The 27,811-nt window shown below is 42.3% G+C and overlaps 1 protein-coding gene across 1 annotated transcript; it reads right to left on the bottom strand.

Moving 5' to 3' along the window:
- Nucleotides 1-22,464: 22,464 nt before the first annotated feature.
- LOC101116946 (olfactory receptor 8A1-like) lies at nt 22,465-23,397 on the bottom strand. Its single transcript, XM_012102301.3, has one exon. It carries the CDS (start codon nt 23,392-23,394, stop codon nt 22,465-22,467), a length of 930 nt encoding a protein of 309 aa, XP_011957691.2. The 5' UTR covers nt 23,395-23,397.
- Nucleotides 23,398-27,811: the final 4,414 nt, after the last annotated feature.

The raw sequence follows: 27,811 nt of genomic DNA, 5'->3' as shown, positions 1-27,811 counted from the left end.
TTAATGAGCTTGACTAATCGAATTTTAATGTGCACAGATGTCAGAGAAGACCATGAAGAAAATGTGTTAGGTGCCTGCATGTGGCCTGATTATAGTGTGGCCTGAAGTAGCCAAAGAAGAAGGAAAAGGATAAAGAACAAGGGATTATAGACACCCACAAAAACATGCATGTTGTCACAGCTGAGCATTTGTGAAAATATTGTATATATGCCTGTGGGTATAAGTACTGAAAATAAAAGATGAAGTAGGCTATAGTACTTTGTGTATTTATGCCAATAACTGGGTTTACTTTGCATATGAAGTCGAATCCAACAAATTGGTGGTTGGGCTTAAGTCCTGATTGCTCAAAAGCCAGCATCTCCGACTCTAGACTGAAGGCACTGTTCTACTAAAGAAAGATTACATTATAGCAACTGAGTAGCTTGAAAAATCGGGGATTCAGAAAAGTTTTGTAGCTTAAAAAATTGAGCAAATTAGGCTTGGAATGTAGTTTATTCTGAATAAAATAAGGGAACTAAGAAAAAAAGATGTGCTCAGAGGAGCTCAGGAAAATTCAGGTTAGATGAGGTTAGAAGTAGGTGGAACCAGAAATGGAATATGACACTCACAGATCAAAAGAGAAATGATTTACGTGGGAACCAAAACCCTCTCTGCTCTGTGCCCTTGGTATTGGGGTCCCAAGAAGTCTGTCCTTGACTTCCTCTTCTCATGCCACATTCTCCCCCTGGAATTGGAGTATGTGGAAATATTAAGGAGAGGCACACATAGAAAACCATGGGGGTAATTATCTACTCTGGGAAAAAATAAAATGGAGCAAGTAGGGAAACATAGTACGTAGTTAAGTGCTGAGAAAGGAAAATTGTGATGTACCCATACTGAGAGGAGAGGAGAAGGGTACTGAGGGTGGGGAATATGAGAGAACTAAATCCCAGTCAAATTGAATTGGCAGTAATTGCCCAAGCAAATAATGATGGAAAAACTATAACTACTATTCTAGGCCCTGAATTATGTCTCAATTAGATGAATCAATAAATAGCATTGTAAGCATATTAGTTAGAAAATCCTGATTTTAATCTTTGCTGTGTGACCCTGGGAAAATTATTTGGCCATTTGAAGCCCAAACATTTTTAGTTACAAACTGGGAATTATTCAGGCTTCTCAAGTAGTGTTAAGTTCAGTTCAGTCGCTCAGTCGTGTCCGACTCTTTGCAACCCCATGAATCGCAGCATGCCAGGCCTCCCTGTCCATCACCAACTCCCGGAGTTCACTCAGACTCACGTCCATTGAGTCAGTGATGCCATCCAGCCATCTCATCCTCTGTCGTCCCCTTCTCCTCCTGCCCCCAATCCCTCCCAGCATCAGGGCCTTTTCCAGTGAGTCAACTCTTCGCATGAGGTGGCCAAAGTATTGGAGTTTCAGCTTCAGCATCAGTCCTTCCGATGAACACCCAGGGCTGATCTCCTTTAGAATGGACTGGTGGGATCTCCTTGCAGTCCAAGGGACTCTCAAGAGTCTTCACCAACACCACAGTTCAAAAGTATCAATTCTTTGGTGCTCAGCTTTCTTCACAGTTTAATTCTCACATCCATACATGACCGCTGGAAAAACCATAGCCTTGACTAGACGGACTTTGTTGGCAAAGTAACATCTCTGCTTTTTAATATGCTGTCTAGGTTGGTCATAATTTTCCTTCCAAGGAGTAAGCGTCTTTTAATTTCATGGCTTCAGTCACCATCTGCAGTGATTTTGGAGCCCCTCAAAATAAAGTCTGCCACTGTTTCCACTGTTTCCCCATCTATTTGCCATGAAGTGATGGGACCAGATGCCATGATTTAAGTTTTCTGAATGTTGAGCTTTAAGCCAACTTTTTCACTCTCTTCTTTCACTTTCATCAAGTAGTACTAGTGGTAAAGAATCTGCCCATCAATGCAGGAGAGGTAAGAGACGCCGGTTCAATGTCTCGGTCAGGAACATCCCCTGGAGTAGGGAATGACAACCCATTCCAATTTTCTTGCCTGGAGAATCCTATGGACTGGAGCCAGTCAGGTTCTTTTGTCCAAGCAACCGCAAAGAGCCAGACACGACTGAGCATGTGTGGACACACAGACACACACACACCCAGACACACTTGAAAAATAGTGTTTCAATACATTTAAACTCTTGTGTTATTATTATTTACATGTTTCTATCATGGCTCTTAAGCAAGGCACTCATCTCCATCAGCAGTGGCAAAGGACTCAGATTTTCACAGAAGCTTTCTAGAAGCATGGATCTTTACTGTTGGGAATCTAAACTGACAGACATCTCTGTGTCTGAGATGTATTTCCTAAAATAAAAATAATTTAAATTCTTGCTACTTTAGTTGCCTAACTTATATAATTAATGCTATTTGCATAATTCAGTAGAGTTTATGCATTCTTTTCACAAGTTTAAATTTTTAATCCTCATAAAAATCTTGGGGGCAGATGGTATTTATTAGCAGGAATTATAATATGCTTTTTTTTTTAATTGGTGAGGAAACTCATGTGCAGATAGATGAAGAGAGTTGTTCAAAGTCATAGAACTAAGAGAGATGGCTTGAACTTGACCTTGAAAATTCTGTCCTTTTCTTTTGCCTATAGTTCAGTGGTTCTCAACGGGTGGTCCTCAGACCAGCATCATCAGCATTGACTGGGAATTTATAAATCGTTGGGCCCCACTCCAGACCTATTGGAAACTCTGGAGAGGGAGCCTAGCAGTCCGAGTCTAAATAGTTTTTGTAGGTGATTCTGATATATGTTAATATTTGAGAACCACTGCTCTAGTTTGTGGGCTTCCCATGTGGAGCTAGTGGGAAAGAACCTGCCTGCCAACGCTGGAGGTGTAAGAGATGAGGGTTCTATTCCTGGGTCAGGAAGATTCCCTGGAGGAGGGCACGGCAACCCACTCCAGTATTCTTGCCTGGAGAATCCTATGAACAAAGGAGACTTGTGGGCTACAGTCCATAGGGTCATAAAGAGTCGGACATGACTGAAGCGGCTTAGCACGCAAGCACGCTCTAGTTTGTAGCCTTTTAAGTCTTCACACTTGTATCCCTCAGGCATTTGCTTTACTCTTGATGTCTTATTATCAGCATTGCATAGTGAAAAAGAGGAATGGTGTATTGTTGTTTTCATCTTCTAGGAAACAGAACCTCAAGAAGTTACTCAAGGACTTCCCTGGTAGTCCAGTGGTTAAGAATTCACCTGCCAATGCAGGGGACCCGGATTCGATCCCTGGTCTGGGAAGATCCTATATGCCCTGGGGTAACTAGCCCATGCTCCACAACTGCTGAGACTACACTCTGGAGCCTGCGCTCTGCAACAAGAGAAGCCCCTGCAATGAGAGGCCCATGCACTGCAACTGGAAAGTTTATCCCCCATTTGCTGCAACTAGCAAGAGCCTGTGAGCAGCAACAAAGACCCAGTGCAGCCAAAAACAAATAAATGCACAAATAAAATAAAAAAAAAGGTTATTACCCAAGTTACTCAAGGTCACACAGCTAGTAAAGGGCAGACCTAGGCATGATCTAGAACCCAGGACTTCTGACACCAGCCCATCCTGACCTCTCTGTAACATGCTGTTTTGCTATAACTTACTTTTATATAGGACTTTGTTTTTTCAAGTTAAATAGGTTCATTGAATTTCTGGGGACAAACGGGATATTATTGCTGTATATCATAAGCATTTTTTAAGGTTTCAAAAGCAAGATATGTGCATGAAGCAAATGAGAAAATATAAGTGGATGAGAAAAAATGAGAAATTAAAAACACCATATTTCCTCTGCATTCTTAATTACTTAATGTCTGTCCTTCCTGATATTTTTGTATGGATACATATGCCTTTCTTTTTTCTGAAATGAGATCATATTACATATACTGTTTACAGCTTGCTTTATTGGGTTGCCTTTTAAGATACGTGGTTTTATATGATTCCCTTCCCACTGAACACACACACACACACACAAAGACACACACACACACACTCCACTAATAATACCTGCCCCAACCATGCTCCTTCAGGCTTCAGATTACAGTGGTAAAGACAGGGAAATCCACATTGCATGGGAAAACTTTATACCTTCAATTGTAGTACCAGAATGGCTCTACTTATGCATAACTACAGTTCTGAGTTGTGTTTATTATCCATATTTCAAGATAGGGGATTTGAAGTTCAGTGAGAGGTTAAACAAATTTCCCGCTGTCATCCAGCTGGGAAGTGGCAGAGCCAGGGTATGTACTGAGATCAGACTAATTCCAAAGTTTATTTTCTGAATACTTAGCAGGGCCATATGATTTGTAATTCAAGTAGGATGCATCAGCTTTGAGAGGGGTTGAGTTTAGAGCACCGTAACAGCCAAAATGGCAGAATAGGGGACTTCCAAAGTCCTTTCATTGACAAAAAGCAACAAACAAAAGTGACAAAAATGTTCCAAATAGACCTTATTGGAACTCTGGGTACTAACCAAAAGCTTGTAGCAACCAGGGGAACACAGGCTCAAAAAAAAAAAAAAAAAAAAAAAAAAAGCTGACTCTCGGTAAGAGAGCTCTGTGACATTGTGACTTATCCTGACTGCATCTCCTGCTCTCAACCCAGTGTGGGCCTTGGAGACAGTAGGCTGTACTCTTGGAATGTAAGTACCAGTACTAGAAGGAGCATGACAGACCTTATTCTCCAGGAACTGAGGTTATTTGTTTTGACCTGCTTGGTGCCTCTCTGAAAGATAATAAAAGGGCTTGCCTATATTTTGCCTGACCTGGTCACCTCCTTCTCCCCACTGGCTGATGGGACTACAGGGAGAAGAGGCCCTGTGTGGAGAATGTTTAAAGGCAAATATATCCAGGTGGCAGAGTGGTAAAAGATCCATCTACCAATTTAGGAGACGCAAGAGACTTGTGTTCAATCCCTGGGTCAGGAAGATCTCCTGGAGGCGGAAATGGCAACCCACTCAGTACTCTTGCCTGAAAAATTCCGTGGACAGAGGAGCCTGGAGGCTACAGTCCACGGGGTCACAAAGAATCAGACACAACTGAGCGACTCAGCACACATGCACGTGTTAGTAACTGTCACCTGGGGCAAGGGATAACAGCAGGGGCGAACACAACATTAACCAAGAATATTGGGCAGAATGGCTAGAGAGTGATCTGTGTTTGAAAATAAGGGCTTTGAAAAGAGCCCACATGTTCCTGGGAATCTAGAAGACCACACGCATCACTAAGGCTGGGCACATGCTCAGAAATGACCTGAGAAGAACCGTAGCTCTCGCCTCTGGCTGACCTGCAGACAGCATTATTTACAATAACCCTCCAAATGGAAGCAACCCAAATGTTCACCAGCTGTTGTATGGATAAATAGTTAAAATGTGGTATATCTATGCAATGGAATATTATTCAGCCCCCCAAATGCTGTGGTTATATATGTTGCAACATGGACAGACCTTGACAACATTAAGCTGAGTGAAAGAAACCAACATGAAAGGCTGCATGTTGTATGATTCTGTGTATATGAAGTGACCGGAAGGGGTAAATCAGCAGAGATGGAAAGCAGGTTACTGGTTGCCAGGGACCAGGAGGCAGAGGGAATAGGAAGTGATGGGGTTTCTTTTTGAGGCAACAGGATATTCTGAAATTAGTGCTGATGGTTGCACATTAATGTGCATGTATCCCAAACCACCATATGCTGCTGCTAAGTCGTTTCAGTCGTGTCCGACTCTGTGTGACCCCAGAGATGGCATCCCACCAGGCTCCCCCGTCCCTAGGATTCTCCAGGCAAGAACACTGGAGTGGGTTGCCATTTCCTTCTCCAATGCGTGAAAGTGAAAAGTGAAACTGAAGTCACTCAGTCGTGTCAGACTCTTAGCGACCCCATGGATTACAGCCCACGAGGCTCCTCCGTCCATGGGATATTCCAGGCAAGAGTACTGGAGTGGGGTGCCATTGCCTTCTGCAAACCCACCATATATACAACTTAAAATGGTACATTTTATGTTTTGTGAATTTTACCTCAAAAACAATAAAAATAAGGGGCTTCCTTGGTGGTTCAGATGGTAAAGAATCCTCCCATATTTCAGGAGACACGGGTTCAATCCCTGGGTAGGGAAGAGCCCCTGGAGAAGAGAATGGCAACGGACTCCAGTATTCTTGCCTGGAGAATTCCATGGACAGTGGAGCCTGGCGGGCTACAATCCATGGGGTTGAAAAGAGCTGAGATTTTACCTCAAATTCTACCTCAAATAAAGTAAAAATAAAGCAGAAAAAGCAAAAGCACAAACACACAAAAAGGGGCTGCTCTAATAGCTTCGAAATGCATTTGAAATGATGCTTCCTTGGCAACAATTTCTGAAGTAACTTCAGCTCAGAGGAATTTTTCCTGATGTTGCATCATTCAGGCAAGAGCCCTCAGAGGATTTTAGAGAAAAGTCAACTTTAATGAACCCCTGAGGTCTTATTTGCTCTTGAGTCCCAGGGACAGTCTGCCTTCTGGGGCTTATTTGAAGTTTGTGATAATGAATTGTTTTTTCCTCTGTTTGAAGCATATGTGTTGCTGAAGCAAGCGCCACTTTTCTCTAACGTAAACTTTGTGCAGTGGGATTGAGGACAAGGATTGGGATTTATTAATAATCCTGAAGGATGCAGCAAAATTCTAAGTGAAAAATCTATAAAAAGTCATCATTACTTCTGAGTCTTGGTTGAATATTGGCCACAGAGAAATGTAAGCACTCATTGATAAGTGTGTTCATACCCTCATAAACATAAACAGGCCTTGAGGACGATGGGTTTTGGCCTCTGTGGTATGATTTAATAACTTCTCCAAGGGGAGTCTAGCACTTAACTCTTATATATCTAACCTACCTGCTCTCCGAGGTTTGAATTTTTCCCATATTGAGATTTATTGCTCTGGCTGAAAAGCCTGTCCTCATTCAGACAACAGTGACCTGAAATGAGGAATGTGGAGTACAGGTGATCACATACCAGCTTTATTAGTCCTTGAAGCAATGGCTTTATCGTATCCCTTCCTGACGTCAGTTGTAGAGTGTATGGAATTTAGAGGTGCCAGGGCTGGGTGTTTGGCATACAGAATTAGGTATACATAGGCTCCTTCATGGAACGACTTACGATTTCTTAAATCATACGAAATCTCTTCCTTTAAACTCTCAGTGTATCTACATTTTTCTTTGCTTTGGGTTTAGTTATGGTTACTGAAGTGCGTGGTAGAAATATATTGCCGAGGGGGGACGCTTTACGGAGGCACGTTTACCCGAATGGACATTTGAGTAGCAAGCATACCCGAGGACAACTTCGGCCATGTGCCTTCCAAGTCTTTGCACGAGTATTATCTCCACAGTGAGGCCTACCTCACCACTCTGCCTGCACTTGCAGCCCATGCTCCTCCTCTTCATCATCTTTCCTTCCTTCATTAACGATCATATTAAGAGCTGAGAAAAGTATCTTTCATATTTATCCACACAGTTTTACAGGTTTAGGTGCTCTCCAAGTTTATATTTACATTACATCTCCAAGGTTACTTTTTACAATGTTAGGGGCTCCCCTGTCTTCCATCTTTTTTCCTTTTGCCTGGAGAACTTCCCTTCATGTTTCTGTAGTACAATCAACTGGCAGCAGATTCTCCAAGCTTTTGTTTATAGAACTTATTTATTTCACCTTCAATTCTGGAAGAGGTTGCCATTGAATATAGAATTCAAGACTGACATTTCTCTCTGTACTTTAAAGATGCCCTTCCATTATTTCTCTTCCTTATGTCTTTTGCACTTCTGATGAGTAGTCTAGCCATTCTTATTTTGTTCCCCTGTATGTAACGTGCTGTTTTTCCTCTGGTTGCTTTTAAAATATTCTCTTTGTGTCTGATATTCATCAATTTGACTATGATGCAGCTTTGTGCAGTTTTATTTTTGTTTATTCTGCTTGTAGATTCATTGGGCTCCTTGGAAATGTGGGTATACAGTTTTCATCTAACTTGTAAAAATTCTGGCCATTTTATATATATATCTGCTTAAAATATTTTTAATTTAGTTTTTTTTTTTTGCTTTCCCTCTTTATTTTTATTGGCCGTTATATATTTAAATATTCTTCTTTCCCCCCTTTCTCTTGCTAGGACTCAACTTTCATGTATGTTAAACTGCTTGATATTGTTCCATAGGTTACTGAGGCTCTATTCATTTTCATATCAGTCTTTTCCCTGTGTTTCAGTTTAGATTCTATTGCCATGTCTTCAAGGGCATTGACATTTTCTTCTGCAGCGTTGAATCTGATGTTAATACAATGAAGTGATTTTTTTCTTTTCATATATTATCTATTTTTAAGTATTAGATGTTTCACTTAAAATATCTTTCATTTCTTTTAGTGTGCTTAAAAAAGCACACTAAAAAAGGTATATTTAAATTATTGAGCATATTGAGTATATTTATAATAGCCAATTTAAAGTTTCTATCTGCCGATTCCATCACCTCTGTTGTTTCTTGGCTGTTTCCTGCTGATCACAGGCCACATTTCTCTACTTCTTCCATATCAAGTACTTTTTGACTGGATGTGGTTATTATAGATTTTATGTTGTTGAATGTTGGATTTTACTCTTTTCCTTTAAAGTGTGCTGGGCTTTTTTCTGGCAGGTTTTACTTATCTTTAGAGTCAATTTGACCCTTTGAAATTTATTTTTGAGCTTTCCTAGGGTACATCTAGAACAGCCCAGGGTATGTCCCCTGGATTTATTGATCTCTCTTCTCTCTTGTTAGTAAGAATTTGGATGATGCCTGGCTGTGTGAGCTCTGGGAGTTCTGCTTATTGCTCTTTGGTAATTGGTTTTGTCCAAGATGCTTTTTTTGTTCTTTTTTTTTTTTTTTTTTTAAACCTGGCCTCATGGAATTTAACTGTACATTAAATCCCCTACTTATGAACCTTCAAGCTGTGAACTTTCGATGATGTGAACGTGTGCTCGCGTGTCCAATCACCTAAGTTAGTTCACGTGTCTGACTTACATTGTCACATGCTTGCATCCTCCACGAGTGGTTGTGCTTTTGTGGACTTACTCTGTACAGCGCTATGTAGAGTTAAATAGTGCAGTATCTTTATTTCAAGCCCAGGATTTCCAAAGCAAGCATAGCAGCAGGAGTGATGTAGCTGGTATATACTATTAAACTTGTCAAGGAATTGTACTGTAAGATTAAAAATGTTTTCTTTTTGTTTTTGATGTATTATTTGTGTGAAAAATATTGTAAACCTATTATAGTACAGTACTATGTGGCTGATTGTGTCAGTTGGGTATTTGGGCTAACTTTGGTGGATTTATGGATGAATTGGTCTTAGGAACATACTCTCATAATGGAACTCATTCGTATGTAGGGGACTTACTGTACTCAGATATGATATCAAGTCCAAGTCTCAATTAGACCGCTATGCAGGTTTGTGAAATCCTTGTTTGCACAGTTCCCTCTGCTCCCATATTCTGCTCCACAGATTCTAGCTGCTTTGGGCTCCCTGAACTCCAGCATCTCTCTCCTCAGTTAGAAAGACCATCAAGCTTGGTTTGCTTCTCTTTTCTGGCACCCTTGTTTTGAAATTGCCTCTAGGAAGAAAGTAAGAATGATCACATTTGGTTTTCTTTTTGCCAGAATTAGATTCTTCTGCTGCCTTTTGTCAATGTCTGAAAACAACTGTTTCATATATGCTATTTTTGTAGTTGTTTAAAGCATAAGGAAAATCTGAACCCTGTTGTTCCATCAAGGTTGGAAAATAAAGTCTCAATCCCAGTTTTTCTTGCAGTATCTGTTCTGTAATTTTAATCTGCAATTATTGCATGAGAAAAGCTGAGCATCTTTTCATATGTTTAAAAACCATTAATATTTCTATTTTCTTGGAAATCTCTTCATATCTTTTGCCCAGTTTCTTTTGGGTTGTAGGTCTCTGGATTCTCAATTTATAGAAGCTCTTTATTTTTAAGACATTAGCTTTTTATCTGTGATAGAAATATATATTTGGATACATCTGAAATTTATACTGCTTATGGTGTGAAAAAGGAATCTAATTTTATTACTTTTCATGTGGTTGTATCCAGTTGTAACATTACTATTTAAGAAAATGGGAATCCATTTTTTTCTCTGCTGATTTGAGATGCTACTTTCATCATATATTCCATTTCTATTGTTCTCCAGTCTATGTGTGAGTTTTGTATTCTATTTCAACATCCTACCATTCTATTCATGTGTTAACACCAACCTGTTTTAATTATAGAAACTTTGTAATGTTTCCATACCTGTTATGGTTAGCTTCCAAACAATGTGCGCGTTCAGTTTTCAGGCTATTCTGGCTTGTTTATTCTTTCACATAAACTTTATAATCAGTGTGGATTTCTCTTGAAAAAAGCCTGATGCTATTGTTATTGAAATCCTATTATAAACAAAGTTATAACTGATATATTTGGTTGAGTATTCCACTCCAAGGGCTTGAAATGTCTTTCTATATTTCTTTGTGTTTGTTAGGTGTGTTTATATCTTTAGTCATACAGGTTTTGTTAAAATTCTTGTTAGATTTTTGCTTAGGAATTTATTTTACTTTTCTATTGAAATGAGATTTATTATATATGTTCTAACAGGTTATTGTTTGTATATGAAGTATACTGATTTCTAATTTTATTCCTGCAGTTTTACTTGTATTATTTTTAGTATATTTTCAGTGATTCTTTTGATATTTCTGGATGTATAATAATATCATCTACACATAGCGGTAGTTTTACCACTTCCATTCTGATTCTTCTGCCTCTAAATCCTTTCTTTTCGTTACTGGCATTCTCTTGTCCCTTCTACACAATATTAAGTAATAGAAGAGGTGGTTGGAGAAGGCAATGGCACCCCACTCCAATACTCTTGTCCAGAAAATCCCAGGGATGGAAGAGCCTGGTAGGCTGCAGTCCATGAGGTCGCTAAGAGTTGGGCTGGACTGAACAACTTCACTTTCACTTTTCACTTTCATGCATTGGAGAAGGAAATGTCAACCCACTCCAGTGTTCTTGCCTGGAGAATCCCAGGGATGGGGTAGCCTGGTGGGCTGCCGTCCATGGGTTCACACAGAGTCAGACATGACTGAAGCGACTTAGCAGCAGCAGCAGCAGAAGAGGTGGTGGGCATCCTGTTCTTGGCTCAGGTTTTAACAGGAATGCATTAAGACTTCCCCAGTGGTCCAGTGGCCAAGACTGTGCTCCCAATACGGTGAGCCTGGGTTTGATCCCTGGTCAGGGAACTAGATCCCATATGCTGCAATTAAGGATGCTGTAGGCCAGAACTAAGACACCTAGCACACCCACATGATTTGGGAAAATGGCATTGTAACATGTATACTATCATGTAAGAATCGAATCGCCAGTCTATGTCCGACGCAGGATACAGCATGCTTGGGGCTGGTGCATGGTGATGACCCAGAGAGATGTTATGGGGAGGGAGGTGGGAGGGGGGTTCATGTTCGGGAACGCATGTACACCCTTGGTGGATTCATGTCAATATATGGCAAAACCAATACAGTATTGTAAAGTAAAATAAAGTAAAAATAAAAATTAAAAAAAAATAAAAAAACTCAGAATAGGAATGCATCTATATTACTTTGTTAGGGCTGCCATAACAAAATATTATAGAATGAGTGGCTTAAACAACAGAGATTTATTTTATCACAGTGTTGGAAGCCAAAGTTCAAGATCCAGGTACCAGTATGTTTGGTTTCTCCTGAGGACACACACCCTGCCTGGTTTGCAGACGGCCGCCTTTCCCCTGTGTCATCACACGGCTTTCTCTCCTTGTGCACACACCCCTGGTGTCTCTCATTGTGTCTGAATGCCTTCCTTTTCTAAGGACATAGTCTGGTTGGATTAGGGCCCACCCTAGTGGCCTCCCAGGTGGTTCAGACAGTAAAGAACCTGCCTGCAAAACAGGAGACACAGGTTCAATTCCTGGGTCTGGAAGATTCCCTGGCAACTCACTCCAGTACTCTTGCCTGGAAAATTTCATGGAGAGAGGAACCTAGCAGGCTACAGTCCATGGGTGACCAAGAGTCCCACACGACTGAGCTAACAGTTCACTTTCTTTCACTAGTGGCCTCATTGTAACTTAAATACCTTTTTAAGGGCCTTATTTCCAAACACTATCCCATTCTGAGATACTACTTAAAACCCTGGTGGCTCAGAGGTTAAAGTGTCTGCCTCAAATGCGGGAGACCTGGGTTCAATCCCTGGGTCGGGGAGATCCCCTGGAGAAGGAAATGGTAATCCACTCCAGTATTCTTGCCTGGAGAATCCCATGGACGGAGAAACCTGGTAGGCTACAGTCCACGGGGTCGTAAGAGTCGGACATGACTGAGCAACTACACCTTCCACCTTCCCTACCTCCTTAAGGATCTTATCTCCAAACACTCTCACATTCTGAGATACTGAGGGTTAGGGCTTCAACATATAAATTTTGAAGGGACACAATTCAGCTCATTACAACAATGGATATTTTAAAATTAAGAATGGCCCCAATTCATCTATAGAATTGCCTATCAATGTAGAGAACAAATATATGGATATCAAAGAGCGAAATGGGTGGGGTGGGATGAACTGGGAGTTGGGGATTGACATAGACACACTAGTGATACTATATAAAAGAGTTAGCTAATGAGAACCTCCTGTATAGCACAGGGAACTCTGCTCAGTGCTCCGTTCTGACCTAAATGAGAAGGAAGTCCAGAAAGCGGTGATATATGTTTACACATAACTGATTCACTTTGGCCTACAGTAGAAACTAACACAACACTGTAAAGCAACTATGCTCCAATAAAAATGAAAAATAAAAGAATTGTCTATCAATTCCTGCTTCATTTAGTATTTACAGTAATGCTGCTGCTGCTGCCAAGCTGCTTTAGTCATGTCCGACTTGCGTGACCCCATAGACGGCAGCCCACTAGACTCCCCCGTCCCTGGGATTCTCCAGGCAAGAACCCTGGAGTGGGTTGCCATTTCCTTCTCCAATGCATGAAAGTGAAAACTGAAAGTGAGGTCGCTCAGTCGTGTCCAACTCTTAGCGACCCCATGGACTGCAGACTACCAAGCTTCTCTGTCTATAGGATTTTCCAGGCAAGAGTACTGGACTGGGTTGCCATTGCCTTCTCTGTTACAATAATGAGTGATACTGAATATGGTCAAAAGCTCTTGATTCCAGTCCTTCTCATCCTTTCAGGTATTTCAAATCCAAGTTCCATGTTCTTCCTTGTACCTTCAATATAGTTTTCTCTACTAATTTTTTTCTTCAGTGTACAAACATAAGGGTTACCTTCATTACCCTAAAAATGTGCCCCTATGCCCTTTCTCCCTCTTTTCCTTTAATTGTAAAAAATGTAAGAATACTGAGGCATACTTAAGACTTCCTATGTACCTTTAAAGGCTGGTGTTCATTTCTAAATGTTATACCATCTCTCCTCATATCCACTGCAATTCCTGTACAGGTGTACTTGTAAATAAAAATCTGGGTTTTCTTTGTGTTTCGGAACTTGCTGCGTAAAGACCAGGTGTTTCCTGGGCTAGAAGATGAATCCTGAGGACCTTTGATTCCTGTCCTTGAATTTTAGGCATGTCGCCACTAGGTGGCAGTGGGAGTCACCTTCTGAACTGACACTGAAGATGTTTAGGCCTTTGCTGATTTAAAAAGCAAAAATTTTTTTTCTTTTTTTTTTCAAAATTGGTGGTAATTTTTTTTTTCTATGCTGAGCAGCATGTGGGACATTAGTTCCCTGAGCTAGGATCGAACCTGTGCCCCTGCAGTGGAAGCGTGGAGTCTTCATCACTGGATTGTCAGGAAAGTCCCCTTTGCTGATTTTTAGATGCTGCTTTCTACTTTTAAAAATGGAAATACATTATATATAATGTATATATGTAAGTATATATATATTATATGTACACATATGATTTATTTAATTGGGAGAGTATATAAAGATATACATTCAGGGCTTTCCTGGTGGCTCAGATGGTAAAGAATCTGCCTGTGATGCAGTTTCGATCCCCAGGTCAGGAAGATCCCCTGGGGAAGGGAGGTACCCATACCCATATTCTTGCCTTGAGAATCCCATGGGCAGAGGAGCCGGGCAGGCTGCAGTTCATGGCATTGCAGAGTGGGACACAAATGAATGACTAAATACATGTACATAGTATCAAATATGTAATATATATGTATATTTATTTTCAAAGGTAAAATAAAAGCAAGCACTAGAGTTTGTCACGTAGAGACTGTTAAAGCTCTGCCTGATTTTCAGGTTCACAAAATATGTGCATGAATTTTGGTCATCTCTGTAGGGATCTAATGCAGAGAGTCCCACCTGCATCAACCCTGGGCCCCATGGCCAAATCGGGGAGGGGGACAGAGTAGGCTCCTCCCTCCACTGTTCCGGGGTAAGCAGTGCCAGGGTGGAAGTGAAGCTGTGAGTGGTAGTGGCTGAAATATGAAAGTTCACGTGAGAATTTGAAGGACGTGATTTCAGGTTTTCTATAGTAATTCTGGGAGAGTGTTTGAGGGAACCACCTCTTGATTATTACTTAGACCTCTGATATAATTACATGTAAAGTAAAGCTCTTTGAAAAATAGCATCTTATGGTCACAATGACATGAGCACATGATGTTTCTCTCTGTCATTTGGTGAGGAGCCTCAGGCATAGCCTTAATCATGGTCTTTAGCTCAGAATTCCTGCCAGGATAATGTAAAAGCAAAGCGAAAGTGAAGTCGCTCAGTGGTGTCCGAGTCTTTGAGGTGCCCTGGACTGTAGCCTACCAGGTTCCTCCATCCATGGGGTTTTCCGGGCAACAGTACCGGAGTGGGTTGCCATTCCTTCTCCAGGGGATCCTCCCGACCCAGGAATTGAAGCCGGGTCTCCTGCATTGCAGGCAGATTCTTCACTGTCTGAGCCACAGGGAAGCCCGTAGAAAGAAAGGGACCAGGCTTTTCTTTTCCTATCGTAACAGAGAATGGAAGGATCTAGATTCGGGACTGTCCCTCTCTCCCTAATCTGAGTGTTTTCCCTTACAGGAGCAGGAGAGAAGGGACTATAGGACCCTCTCTGATGACACCAGCGGGGGAATGGCTGTATCTCATGTCTCTTCAAGTCCTTTCTAACCGAGAGCTGTGCACTGGGATGTTTTGGATTAGTATTTTGGTCTGGCTTTGTCCCCTCCCCTTGTTTGATCTGCATTAGAGGAGGAGAGACCAGAATATCTCTAGGTATCTTTCAGGGGCTCAGTCTTTGGACTTTCTCTGAGCTGCTGTGTGGATTGAATTCTGGTGCACAGCCTGGAGCAGCCCATCCTGGACTAACGATGAGCCTTGGGTAGGGGCGGGCGCAGGGGTGGGGGCTGGCGATTGAGGACCTATAGATGCTGCACACTTATGGCGGTGAATTTACAGGGGAAGGGTACACTTAAGTGGGGAAGGGTACACTTAAGTGTGGAAGGGGCAAGAAGAGATAGACACTTACTCCTCTTCCTCTGTGTGGAATGGAATATCTCCGGCCATATCAATGAACAAGGATGCCACAGTCATCAGTGATTTCAAGCTTCCAAATGTGAACGAGGGCTCCCCAAAGGGAACACAAGGCCTGCAATCCAGGAGATGCTGCCATGCCCCAGTGGTGATTGCTGAAGAGCTGGCGGGGGACGGGGAGGGGGGCAGTGGGATATGAGGAATCAATCAAAAAAACAGGATTTGGCCCCAGATAGCTGAAGTGCACATGAAAGGAATGAATTCAGTTAGCACAGAGGCTTGCATCTTCACTACAAAGAAGAGTGCTAGATTCCTTACTTTATATCTAGGTTTCCTTACATAACAATAATCTTTGATGTTCAGACTTACCTGTTCCCCTCCATTGCAAACTTGTATATAGCCTGACTCCCTGAAACAGTTTTCTCAGGGCTACTGAGATGCTGTCTGCTGCGCTTAGAGTCCCAAACATTCCCACCAAATAAAATAACTACTTTCAGGCTGTGACTAATTTTTTAGTTGACATCTGCATGAAGAATAGCCATTCTCTTGATACAGAGATAGAAATTCTCATCCTGGAGGTAAGGAACTGGTTCTACCTCTAATGTGTGAGTCGCTCAGTCTATCTGACTTTTTGCGTTCCCATGTCTCTAGCCTGCCAGACTCCTCTGTCCCTGGGGATTCTCCAGGGAAGAATACTGGAGTGGGTTGCCATTTCCTTCTCCAGGGGATTTTCCCGACCCAGGGATCAAACCTGGGTCTCCTGCATTGCAGGTGGATTCTTTACTGTCTAAGTCACCAGGGAAGCCTGTCTAACTCTAATGCAGTTCTTTTCTAAACCTAGAGCTCACTACTCATGAGACAAGGCTCCGCCGTGATTGCTAGTCCGGCCTGACTTCACACACAGAGCAGAACTGCAGCTGTTCGCTTCCTCCTGGTCTTAGGGAAGCCAGGGTTTCACCAGTCTGACTGCTGAGACTCTCAACTTCCCATGTTCTTCTTCTTTTCTCTTATTTTTACTTTCTCTTTCACAGCTCTCTTCATCTTTCACTTCACCGCAAATTATAACGGGGCTTAGGTCTTTTATTCATTTTGTGGTTGGTGATGATCCCTGGGTTTGGATCCCTGTGTTCACTATTGAAATTCTGTTCTCTAAGGATTCCTTCTGGCTCATGCTTGCTTCCTGGGTTGCTGTGTTTTCTAGAGCCATTACTTGACTGGGAGACACGGGCTGAGCAAGTTTTGTGATCACAAGAGCAACGGCCCTCACGAGTGTGCCGTGCAGCTCGCTTTCTCCAGCTCTCCTATATTAGCACCTGAACACAGCAGCGGGGTTTCATGTCACTGGTGTGAGCTGCACAGTTCCCAATCTTGGCACTGTTATCTCATGTTTTCACTCACTTTATCACCTTAGGCATCATCTTTTTTTCTTCTTGTTTATTAAGCATTACTTATTTTTTATTTATTTCCTAGGCCACACCGGGCTGCATGTGGGATCTTAGTTCCCTGACCAGGGATCGAACCTGAACCCCTTGTGTTGGAAGGACAGAGTCTTAACCACTGGACGGCCAGGGAAATCTCAAGGCATCATCTTTTTTTTTTGTTTGTTTTTATTTTTATTATTATTATTATTTTTTTAAATTTTAAAATCTTTAATTCTTACATGCATTCCCAAACATGACCCCCCCTCCCACCTCCCTCCCCATAACATCTCTCTGGGTCATCCCCATGCACCAGCCCCAAGCATGCTGTATCCTGCGTCAGACATAGACTGGCGATTCAATTCTTACATGATAGTATACATGTTAGAATGCCATTCTCCCACATCATCCCACCCTCTCCCTCTCCCTCTGAGTCCAAAAGTCCATTATACACATCTGTGTCTTTTTTCCTGTCTTGCATACAGGGTTGTCATTGCCATCTTCCTAAATTCCGTATATATGTGTTAGTATACTGTATTGGTGTTTTTCTTTCTGGCTTACTTCACTCTGTATAATCGGCTCCAGTTTCATCCATCTCATCAGAACTGATTCAAATGAATTCTTTTTAATGGCTGAGTAATACTCCCTTGTGTATATGTACCACAGCTTTCTTATCCATTCATCTGCTGATGGACATCTAGGTTGTTTCCATGTCCTGGCTATTATAAACAGTGCTGCGATGAACATTGGGGTACATGTGTCTCTTTCAATTCTGGTTTCCTCAGTGTGTATGCCCAGCGGTGGGATTGCTGGGTCATAAGGTAGTTCTATTTGCAATTTTTTAAGGAATCTCCACACTGTTCTCCATAGTGGCTGTACTAGTTTGCATTCCCACCAACGGTGTAGGAGGGTTCCCTTTTCTCCACACCCTCTCCAGCATTTATTGCTTGCAGATTTTTGGATCGCAGCCATTCTGACTGGTGTGAAGTGGTACCTCATTGTGGTTTTGATTTGCATTTCTCTAATAATGAGTGATGTTGAGCATCTTTTCATGTGTTTGTTAGCCATCCATATGTCTTCTTTGGAGAAATGTCTATTTAGCAGCCCACCAAAGAAGTCCCACCAAGGCATCATCTTTGATGAGGACTTGTCCAAAGTTCCAGTAACTGCAGACTCAACTCAGTCCTGATCACGGTCTCTTTCTCTTCTTCACTCTTTTCACCCTCCCCTTCCTCAGCATTCAGAGCTCTCTTGGAACTATAGGTTAAACCATGCAATTTGAGTGCTGCTGTTTTGATGGGACTTTGAAGGAGATTGTCTTAGTTTTCTGGGCAAGCCCTCCATTTCCTTGACCTGGACTCCAACCTTGCCTCTTACTAGCCTCCTCCCGGGGAACTAAATCTGACTGCGACCTTGTGTAGGGAAGGAGCCCCAGGAGGCAGGAGAACGTGTTCCCCCCTGCCTTTACTTTCCTAGTTCCTGTGCCTCATTCACCTATGACTCCTCACCCTCCCTGCCTCACCAAACACACAGGCTTGCTCTTCTCCACAGAGCCTGGGCAGTAAACCCTCATCTGTCCAGGTCAGGTGTACCTTCCAGTCCCAGCAGCACAGGGCAGGGAAGGACAGGACCCAGGAGAGCTAGGATTAAGACTGGCAGGGACACAGCTTCCCCCACCACCCCCATATATGTACCTGTAGAGAGATTTGTTTTAAGCAATTGGCTCACATAATTGTGGGGCCTGGCCAGTCCAAAATTTGTCAGGCATACTGGCACCTTGGAAATTTCAGGTAAGAGTTGATGTTTTAAAAAATTTTATTTTATTTATTTTTGTGCTGGGTCTTGTTTGCTGAGTGGGCTGTTCTCTAGTTGTGGAAAGTGGGGCCTGCTCTCTAGTTGCGGCGTGCAGGTTTCTCACTGCAGCGGCTTCTCTTGTGGAGCATGGACTCTAGGGTGTGCCGGCTTCAGTAGTTGTGGCACGTGGGCTAGGCAGTGGAGGTTCCCGGGCTCTAGAGCACAGGGCCAATAGTTGTGGCACGCGGGCTTAGCTGCTCCATGGCACGTGGGATCTTCCTGGATCAGGGATCGAACCCGTGTCTATTGCTTTGGCTGGCAGATTCTTTACCACTGAGCCTCCAGGGAAACCCTGACAGTTGATATTAGTTTTGAATTTCAATCCCATCAGGCAGGCAAGCTGAAAACTCAGACAGGATTCTATGTTACAGTCTTGGGGCAAAATTCTTTCCTCTCCAAGAAACTTCTTTTCCTTCAACTGTTTGAATGACACCTTCTAGCATTAGGGAGGATAATCGGCTTTACTTGAAGTCAACTGGTCATGATGTTAATCACACCTACAAAATATTTTCACAGCAGGATCTAAACTAGTGTTTGATCAAACAGCTGGACCCATAGCCTAACCAAGCTGACACATAAAACTAACCATCATGGTCTGCCCTTTGTCAACTAGGCACCCATACACATCTCCCTTAATCATACTGATGTCTGTATAAAGATAAAGATAATAGCAACTCCAGCTTCCATCTAACACGATACGACCAAGTTGACACATAAGATGAACAGTCACACCACTCTCCCCAAAGCTCCCCTATTGCACTCTTCAGGAGACTCAGTGATTTAGCCATAATCCCACCTGTTGGTTGTTTAGCCTCTCTCTCGTGTCTGACTCTGTGACTCCATGGACTGTAGCCCACCAGGCTCCTCTGTCCATGGGATTCTCCAGGCAAGAACACTGGAGTGGGTCGCCTTTCCTTCTTCAGGGGATCTTCCCAACCCAGGGATCGAACCCAGGTTTCCTGAATTGGCAGGTGGATTCTTTACTGCTGAGCCACCAGGAAGCCCTATAATCTCACCTTCCCTAAGTATACTTGGGTTTTTCTGCACCTCCATGTCTTTTTTCATGCTGTTTTCTCTGCTTGGGTCCCTCCCCCATCCCCTGTGATCCCCTACATATCATTCAGGACTCAGAGCAATGAGTTATCAGCACTTCATAAACCTGACTGGAGAAGGCAATGGCACCCTACTCTAGTACTCCTGCCTGGAAAGTCCCATGGATGGAGGAGCCTGGTGGGCTGCAGTCCATAGGGTCGGTATGAGTCGGACTTGACTGCACGACTTTACTTTCACGCATTGGAGGAGGAAATGGCAACCCATTCCAGTATTCTTGCCTGGAGAATCCCAGGGATGGGGGAGCCTGGTGGGCTGCTGTACTGTGGGGTCACACAGAGTCAGACCCGACTGAAGTGACTTAGCAGCAGCAGCAGCAGCATAAACCTGACAGGACATGTCTCAGTGAAGGCTGAGATTAAAGCAAAGGTATGGCCAATTATCTGTCATGAAAGTAAAGATACACCTTAAGCAGTTAATAATTTGAAAACAAAATCATAAATTTTATAAAATGGGTGTTGGGCTGCTCCTTGTGTTGATGACATAGGGCACCTTAACAGACAGCAAAGAGGGTGTGTGTGTGTGAGTGTCTGTGCCTGCCTCTGCTATAACAGTGAGTGTTTAAAAAATAAACGCTAACCATGTTGCATATTAAATATTTAAACAATAATGATGTCATTAGCTTCATGTAGCTTTGGAAATAATTTTGGGGATGTAAAATTATTGTAAGACATTTTCCACTAACACTGAGGCCCCCAGGGTGGGGGTTTCCAGTGCTAAAAGAGGTGAAGTGCCAGGCAAAGCTGGTGAGCTGGTCACTCTAGTGTCACCTTTCCTTAGTTATACTGAATAAGTTGCCTAAAAATGTGGAAATTAGGGCAGATAAGGAAAGGTGAGGATCTGAGGAATGGGTTTCAGGAGGCATTTGAAATTAGAAGAGCACAGTTAGGCCAGGATTAGTACACTGTTCAGAGGGAGCACCAGCCTAAAGCAAAGGGGATGACTCAGAGCCAGAAGTGTGGGCTCCAGGGTCACTTAGACTTGGACTTGAATCCTGGTGTCTTTGTTTACCAGCTGTGTGACCTTGGCCTAGTTACCACACTAAATTCCACAGTAAATGGGGAAACAATGGTACCGAACTGTTGGGAAGTGTAATTGAAATATGGCATATAAAGCATTTAGGAGAGTTGTGTGGCTAAGAATAAGAGTCCAAAAACATGTTAGTGGCCGGCATTATTATTCTTGCGACTAAGAAAGTCACATAAAAAGATGAGGTAGAAGTTCTTGGGGAGGAATAAGTAGGGAGGAGTCAAAGAGAGGAGAGGAGGAAGTCTGGATGAGAAAGCTCTGGGCATCACTTCTTGGGCACTCTCAGATCCACCTCTCCCTTCCTTGTGTACTCCCAAGTGCAAAAAAGTAGCAACTAAGTTGAGAAATGCCTTCTATATAGAAGAAAATTAAACAGTGAATGACTGTCAAACTCAACTGCTGAAAGTTTAATTTTTATTGATGTGTATTTTTTATTGATTTACAATATTATATTTTTTCCAGATGTATGGCATTTTTATAGGTGACTCCAATGGCAACCCACTTCAGTATTCTTGCCTGAGAAATCACATGGATAGAGGACTGGCAGGCTACAGTCCATGGGGTCACAAAGAGTCATACCTGACTTAGCAACTGAACCAGCATTTAAAGTTACTATAAACTGGTGTCTTTATTTCCCTGTGCTGTAAAATACATCCTTGCTGCTTATTTATCTTATACATAGTGCTGCTGCTGCTGCTGCTGCTGCTGCTGCTGCTGCTAAGTCGCTATAGTCATGTCCGACTCTGTGCGACCCCATAGATGGCAGCCTACCAGGCTCCACCGTCCCTGGAATTCTCCAGGCAAGAACACTGGAGTGGGTTGCCATTATACATAGTAGTGTTTCTTAATCCCATTCCCCTAGTGTCCCTCCCCCGGGTAGCCACTGTTTAGTCTCTTTATCTGTGAATCTGTGAAAGTTTAAAATTGATGTTAAATTATAATTAAGAGAGTAGAGTTCTACCACAGGACTCAGGACAGAGGAAAAGTTTCCTAAATGAGAGAAATGACATTAAAATCATCTGGTTTTAAATAGATCTGAGAGTAGAGAGAGGGAGGGAAGGAAGAGGGAAGGAGGCAGGAGAAGTCACCCAGACATTCAGAGAAGGGACTGTATCCCATCCCTAGTGGCGATCATTCAGAAGAGTTCCCTCTGGGATTTATAACAGCTTATTTTTTTTTCTTTTTTTAAATTTTAAATTAATTTATTTGTTTTAATTGGAGGCTAATTACTTTACAATATTGTAGTGGTTTTTGCCATACATTGACATGAATCAGCCATGGGTGTACATGTGTTTCCCATCCTGAAGCCCCATCCCACCTCCCTCCCCATCCCATCCCTCAGGGTCATCCCATTGCATCAGCCCTGAGCACCCTGTCTCATGCATTGAACCTGGACTGGCAATCTATTTCACATATGGTAAAATACATGTTTCAATGCTATTCTCTCAAATCATCCCACACTCGCCTTCTCCCACAGAGTCCAAAAGTCTATAACAACTTATTTTTAAATTTGAGCAAGAATGATGACATTTGCATCAAAGCAATTTTCCCTTCAGAGTTTTGTGCATGGCAGCCTTTACCTCCTTATTCCTCAAGCTGTAGATCAGGGGGTTCAGCATGGGGATCACTGTGGTGTAGAACATGGAGGCCACATTCTCCTGGGCCAGGGAGCTGGCCGTGGAGGGTTTCAAGTACATGAAGGCAGTTGTTCCATAGAAAATCCCCACGGCTGCAAAGTGCGAGCTGCAGGTGCTGAAGGCTTTGGACTGTCCCTCCGTGGTGCTGATGCGGAGGATACTGGATAGGATGAAGGCATAGGAAATTAGCACTGTTAAGCTAGTAACTACGATGTTGAATCCAGCCAAAAAGAAGACTGTCATCTCAATGTCATAGGTGCTGGAACAGGAAAGTTTCATCAGGGGGACGATATCGCAGAAGTAATGACTGATGAGGTGTCCACAATAGGGCAGTTTCAACATGAGGCCAGTCTCTATGGTTGAGCCAATGAGCCCCATGATATAGACCCCAGCCACCAGCAGGGAGCAGACTCGATGAGACATGATGATGTTGTAAAGCAAAGGTCTGCAGATGGCAACATAGCGGTCATAGGCCATCACTGTCAGCATGTAACACTCAGCAACAACAAACACAATGAAGAAGTAGAGCTGGGCCATGCACCCTGCATAGGAGATGGTGTTCTTCTCTGACACAAAGTTCACCAGCATCTTAGGGGTAGTGACAGAGGAGTAGCAGAGATCCACAAAGGACAGGTTGCTGAGGAAATAGTACATGGGGGTGTGAAGCTGAGCGTTCAGACAAATTAGGGTTATCATGCCCAGGTTCCCTATCATGGTGATTGTGTAGATCCCAAGGAAGAGGAAGAAGAGGGGGAGCTGGAGCTCTGGTTGACTTGTTAAACCTCCAAGAATGAACTCTGTCACTGTGGATTGATTTTCTGCAGCCATTCTCCTCTGGTTGAGGGACCTGTGTGATGTGAGAGAAGAATTGCATGAAAGGCTGCTTCTTGCACTGCTTGGTGAAGCTAGTTTTGAGAATCTAGGCCAGCGGAGCGATCCTGGTGTCTTTCCTGATGAATATTCCCTCATTCTGCAGTTTGTTTTGGGAGGAAGACAAGACCCTGAGTATTTCAAAGATGAACCAAGAAGGGGGCAAGATCTGGAGCTGCTGCCACTTTAACGATTCTCAAATAGCCTAAGTGGGTCTGGCAACCCACTCCGCTATTCTTGCCTGGAAAATCCTCATGGAGCTTAAAGAACTTTATGCAAAATAGAACCAGATATTAATATTCTGTATCAACAACATTTGATGTAATATGATCAAAAGATTAAAGTCCAACACTTAGCATAGCATCTGGTGTTTAACAGGTCCTGCTCGGTATTTGTTGAATGCTCTAGGACCAGATTTTTTTCTGCAACCCAAACTCTCAGATCCAGTATGAGATATTATTTGAAGGTCTGTGTTCTCACTTTCTTGCTGACTTTTAAAGTTTTTCCTTAGAGATGGAAAAAGATTCCTGAGGATGGAAAAATATTTTAAAGCATCGTATCCTGTGCCAATTCACTGGCCTGGTAAGGATTGTATCAATCTATTCTCATCAGCCCTGGTTGAAAATCTACGTGGATACATGTATGGGCCTGGGCTTGAGCACAATCCATCCACCCAAAGTATTTGTTGGTCCAGCAGGCAGATCTTACTTCCATTGGCCTCTTGAGTCCTAAAACGACAGTGTGAGGCTGCAGTCCCTGGTGGCCTGACTCCCTAGCTTTAACATAGCTCCTCCGACAGAGATGTCCAGGCCCTCCCTTGGAAGCTGGTTTCATTCACTGTCCATCTGCTCCTTCTGCCCTTTACCCTTCCTCTATCACTATTTTCACACTGAGTGAGTGAGTTAAGTCGCTCAGTCGTGTCAGACTCTTTGCGACCTCGTGGACTGTAGCCCACCAGTCTCCTCCGTCCATGGGCTTCTCCAGGCAAGAATACTGGAGTTGGCTGCCATTTCCTTCTCCAGGGGATCTTCCTGACCCAGGGATCAAACCCAGGTCTCCCGCATTGCAGGCAGACGCTTTAACCTCTGAGCCATAGTGTTATTTTCTACTTCTACTTTCCAGGCTTGGCTTCCTTAAGAGAAATCATCACTTAGATACTAAAACGTCATTTACAACCATGTACAGAGTTAAGGTAAAAGGCTAGTTCTCCAGGCTTTTTACTCCCAAGCTCTCTCTAAGAATTCTGGGTACACACATCTTACCAAAGAATTGCGTGTCATCTTCAAAACCCCCTACAAATTTCTAAATGCAAACTGAAATGCAACTAGGCCCCTAACTGCACTAACACCTGGACTGTTACAAGGTCTTCCAGACTCCTCAAGCTCCACTTCCTTCCTCAATTCCAATCTCTTCTCCATACCTACATACCTATATCACCTACCTTGGTGAGAAAAGACAGAACAAGACTTGAAGCATTTCGTATGCCTTCCTGTTGTTCTGCATTTAAAGTCTTCAAGATAATGTTCAAGATCCTCTAGGATCTGGTCTTCACCTTATTCAGCTCATATCTCCCATGGATCTCTCATACAAACCTGTTGATTCAATCAGGCCGAATTTCCATCCTAATTTCTATCCCACACATGCAAAAATCACTGTATAGAGGATAAAGAATTGACCTAACAATAAAAATATCTGAATTCCAGACATTTTTGGCATACACGAACTGTGTACCTTTGGACATGTCCTTTGCCTCTCTGGGCTCGGTTTCCCTATCTATAAACAGAATGATTGAACCAGATCATCTTAATAATCCTCCCAGTTTAAGAAAAATTACTCTATGACTCCTATAAGACCAACAAAATCCACTTCTTTTTCTTTTTTTTTTTTCTTTTTTTTTTTTAATTTTAGTTTTTTATTTTTTAAATTTTAAAATCTTTAATTCTTACATGCATTCCCAAACATGAACCCCCCTCCCACCTCCCTCCCCATAACAACTTTCTGGGTCACTTCTTTTTCAAAAGTCTGTAGGTCTTCCATGGATTCTTTCTAAGCACTCCAGACTACACTATTCTCTCTGTTCTCTGAACTCCATGTCTGGAATTCAAAACAAACCAAACAGTGCATTCCTGGACCAGCATCACTGGCATCACTTGAAGACATTAGAGATGCAGATTCTCAGGCCTTACACCAGGTCTACCAAATCAGGAACTCTGGGATGGGGCCCAGTGATCTGTGTATTGCGCTCTTTCCAGATGAGGCTGAAGAAGGTTCACGTTTGAGAATCTCAATCCTGTAGGTAATAAGCAGTAGAGTTAATATCAGAGATATATTTTCTTTCAGAAATGAAATTCTTCTATTATTTATGCAAGTCCTAAATATTGACTGAATGTGAACATCCAGTAACCTATCTCAGACTGATGAAGTGTCAGGGGGATATGGTAGTTACAACAGTATTATTGAGTTTCAAGTCAATTTCTGCGTCTGAAAGATGAAGAAACGAGTGATACCCGTTTCTAAGCTGGTTGTAAAAATAATACGGGATAATGCAGTTAGAATTTTTTTTTTCAAGATATCATTTCCTTTACAAATATGAGTTGTCAGTAGATGTCTGGAAAGTTTTCCTAGTTTCTCACTGGCCTCAGGCCCTAAGGCAATGGTTCTCAGCACTGGCTGTCCATTATAATCACCTGCAACATTTAAAAAGTGTTGATGTCTATGTTCCACCCAGAGAGATTCTAATTAATTCATCTCTGGTGAAGCCTGGACCCTGACATATAGGATATTCCAGAGTAAGTGCTCACCAGCTACTTTTTTTTTTTTAAATTTTAGTTTTTTATTTTTTAAATTTTAAAATCTTTAATTCTTACATGCATTCCCAAACATGAACCCCCCTCCCACCTCCCTCCCCATAACATCTTTCTGGGTCATCCCCATGCACCAGCCCCAAGCATGCTGCATCCTAAAGATCTAAATGTAAGATCAGAAACTATAAAACTCCTAGAGGAGAACATAGGCAAAACACTCTCAGACATAAATCACAGCAGGATCCTCTATGATCCACCTCCCAGAATTCTGGAAATAAAAGCAAAAATAAACAAATGGGATCTAATTAAAATTAAAAGCTTCTGCACAACAAAGGAAAATATAAGCAAGGTGAAAAGACAGCCTTCTGAATGGGAGAAAATAATAGCAAATGAAGCAACTGACAAACAACTAATCTCAAAAATATACAAGCAACTTATGCAGCTCAATTCCAGAAAAATAAACGACCCAATCAAAAAATGGGCCAAAGAACTAAATAGACATTTCTCCAAAGAAGACATACGGATGGCTAACAAACACATGAAAAGATGCTCAACATCACTCATTATTAGAGAAACGCAAATCAAAACCACAATGAGGTACCACTTCACACCAGTCAGAATGGCTGCGATCCAAAAATCTGCAAGCAATAAATGCTGGAGAGGGTGTGGAGAAAAGGGAACCCTCCTACACTGTTGGTGGGAATGCAAACTAGTACAGCCACTGTGGAGAACAGTGTGGAGATTCCTTAAAAAATTGCAAATAGAACTACCTTATGACCCAGCAATCCCACTTCTGGGCATACACACCGAGGAAACCAGAATTGAAAGAGACACATGTACCCCAATGTTCATCGCAGCACTGTTTATAATAGCCAGGACATGGAAACAACCTAGATGTCCATCAGCAGATGAATGGATAAGAAAGCTGTGGTACATATACACAATGGAGTATTACTCAGCAGTTAAAAAGAATTCATTTGAATCAGTTCTGATGAGATGGATGAAACTGGAGCCGATTATACAGAGTGAAGTAAGCCAGAAAGAAAAACACCAATACAGTATACTAACACATATATATGGAATTTAGGAAGATGGCAATGACGACCCTGTATGCAAGACAGGGAAAGAGACACAGATGTGTATAATGGACTTTTGGACTCAGAGGGAGAGGGAGAGGGTGGGATGATTTGGGAGAATGACATTCTAACATGTATACTATCATGTTATTATTGTTCTTATTTTCATTTTGATCATGATATCAAACCATCATCTCCCTAATGCTGAAGTACTTAAGTTACAGACATGTCCTAAGAAGCATGGATCACTATTGCTGGATATGATACCTATAGATACCCCTTCTCTGAAGGGTATTCTTTAAGTTAAAGTCTTAAATTTGCACTATTTTAATTGGTTACTTACAGAGTTACTAACTTTTGTATATTGCTCTTCAAAAGTCATTCTCATTAACCCCTCTGAAGAATACTGCATATGAGGAGAAATGTGTTTAGAGTAGAATTTTCATTCGCATGTTTATGTGGAGAAAACTGAAGTGCCAGACACTAAGTGACTTT

Source organism: Ovis aries, chromosome 21 (assembly GCF_016772045.2).
Source record: "Ovis aries strain OAR_USU_Benz2616 breed Rambouillet chromosome 21, ARS-UI_Ramb_v3.0, whole genome shotgun sequence".
Classification (NCBI taxonomy): Eukaryota; Metazoa; Chordata; class Mammalia; order Artiodactyla; family Bovidae; genus Ovis; species Ovis aries.
The sequence above is the reverse complement of the archived record's forward strand: the minus strand, read 5'-3'. Positions and strand labels throughout refer to the sequence as shown.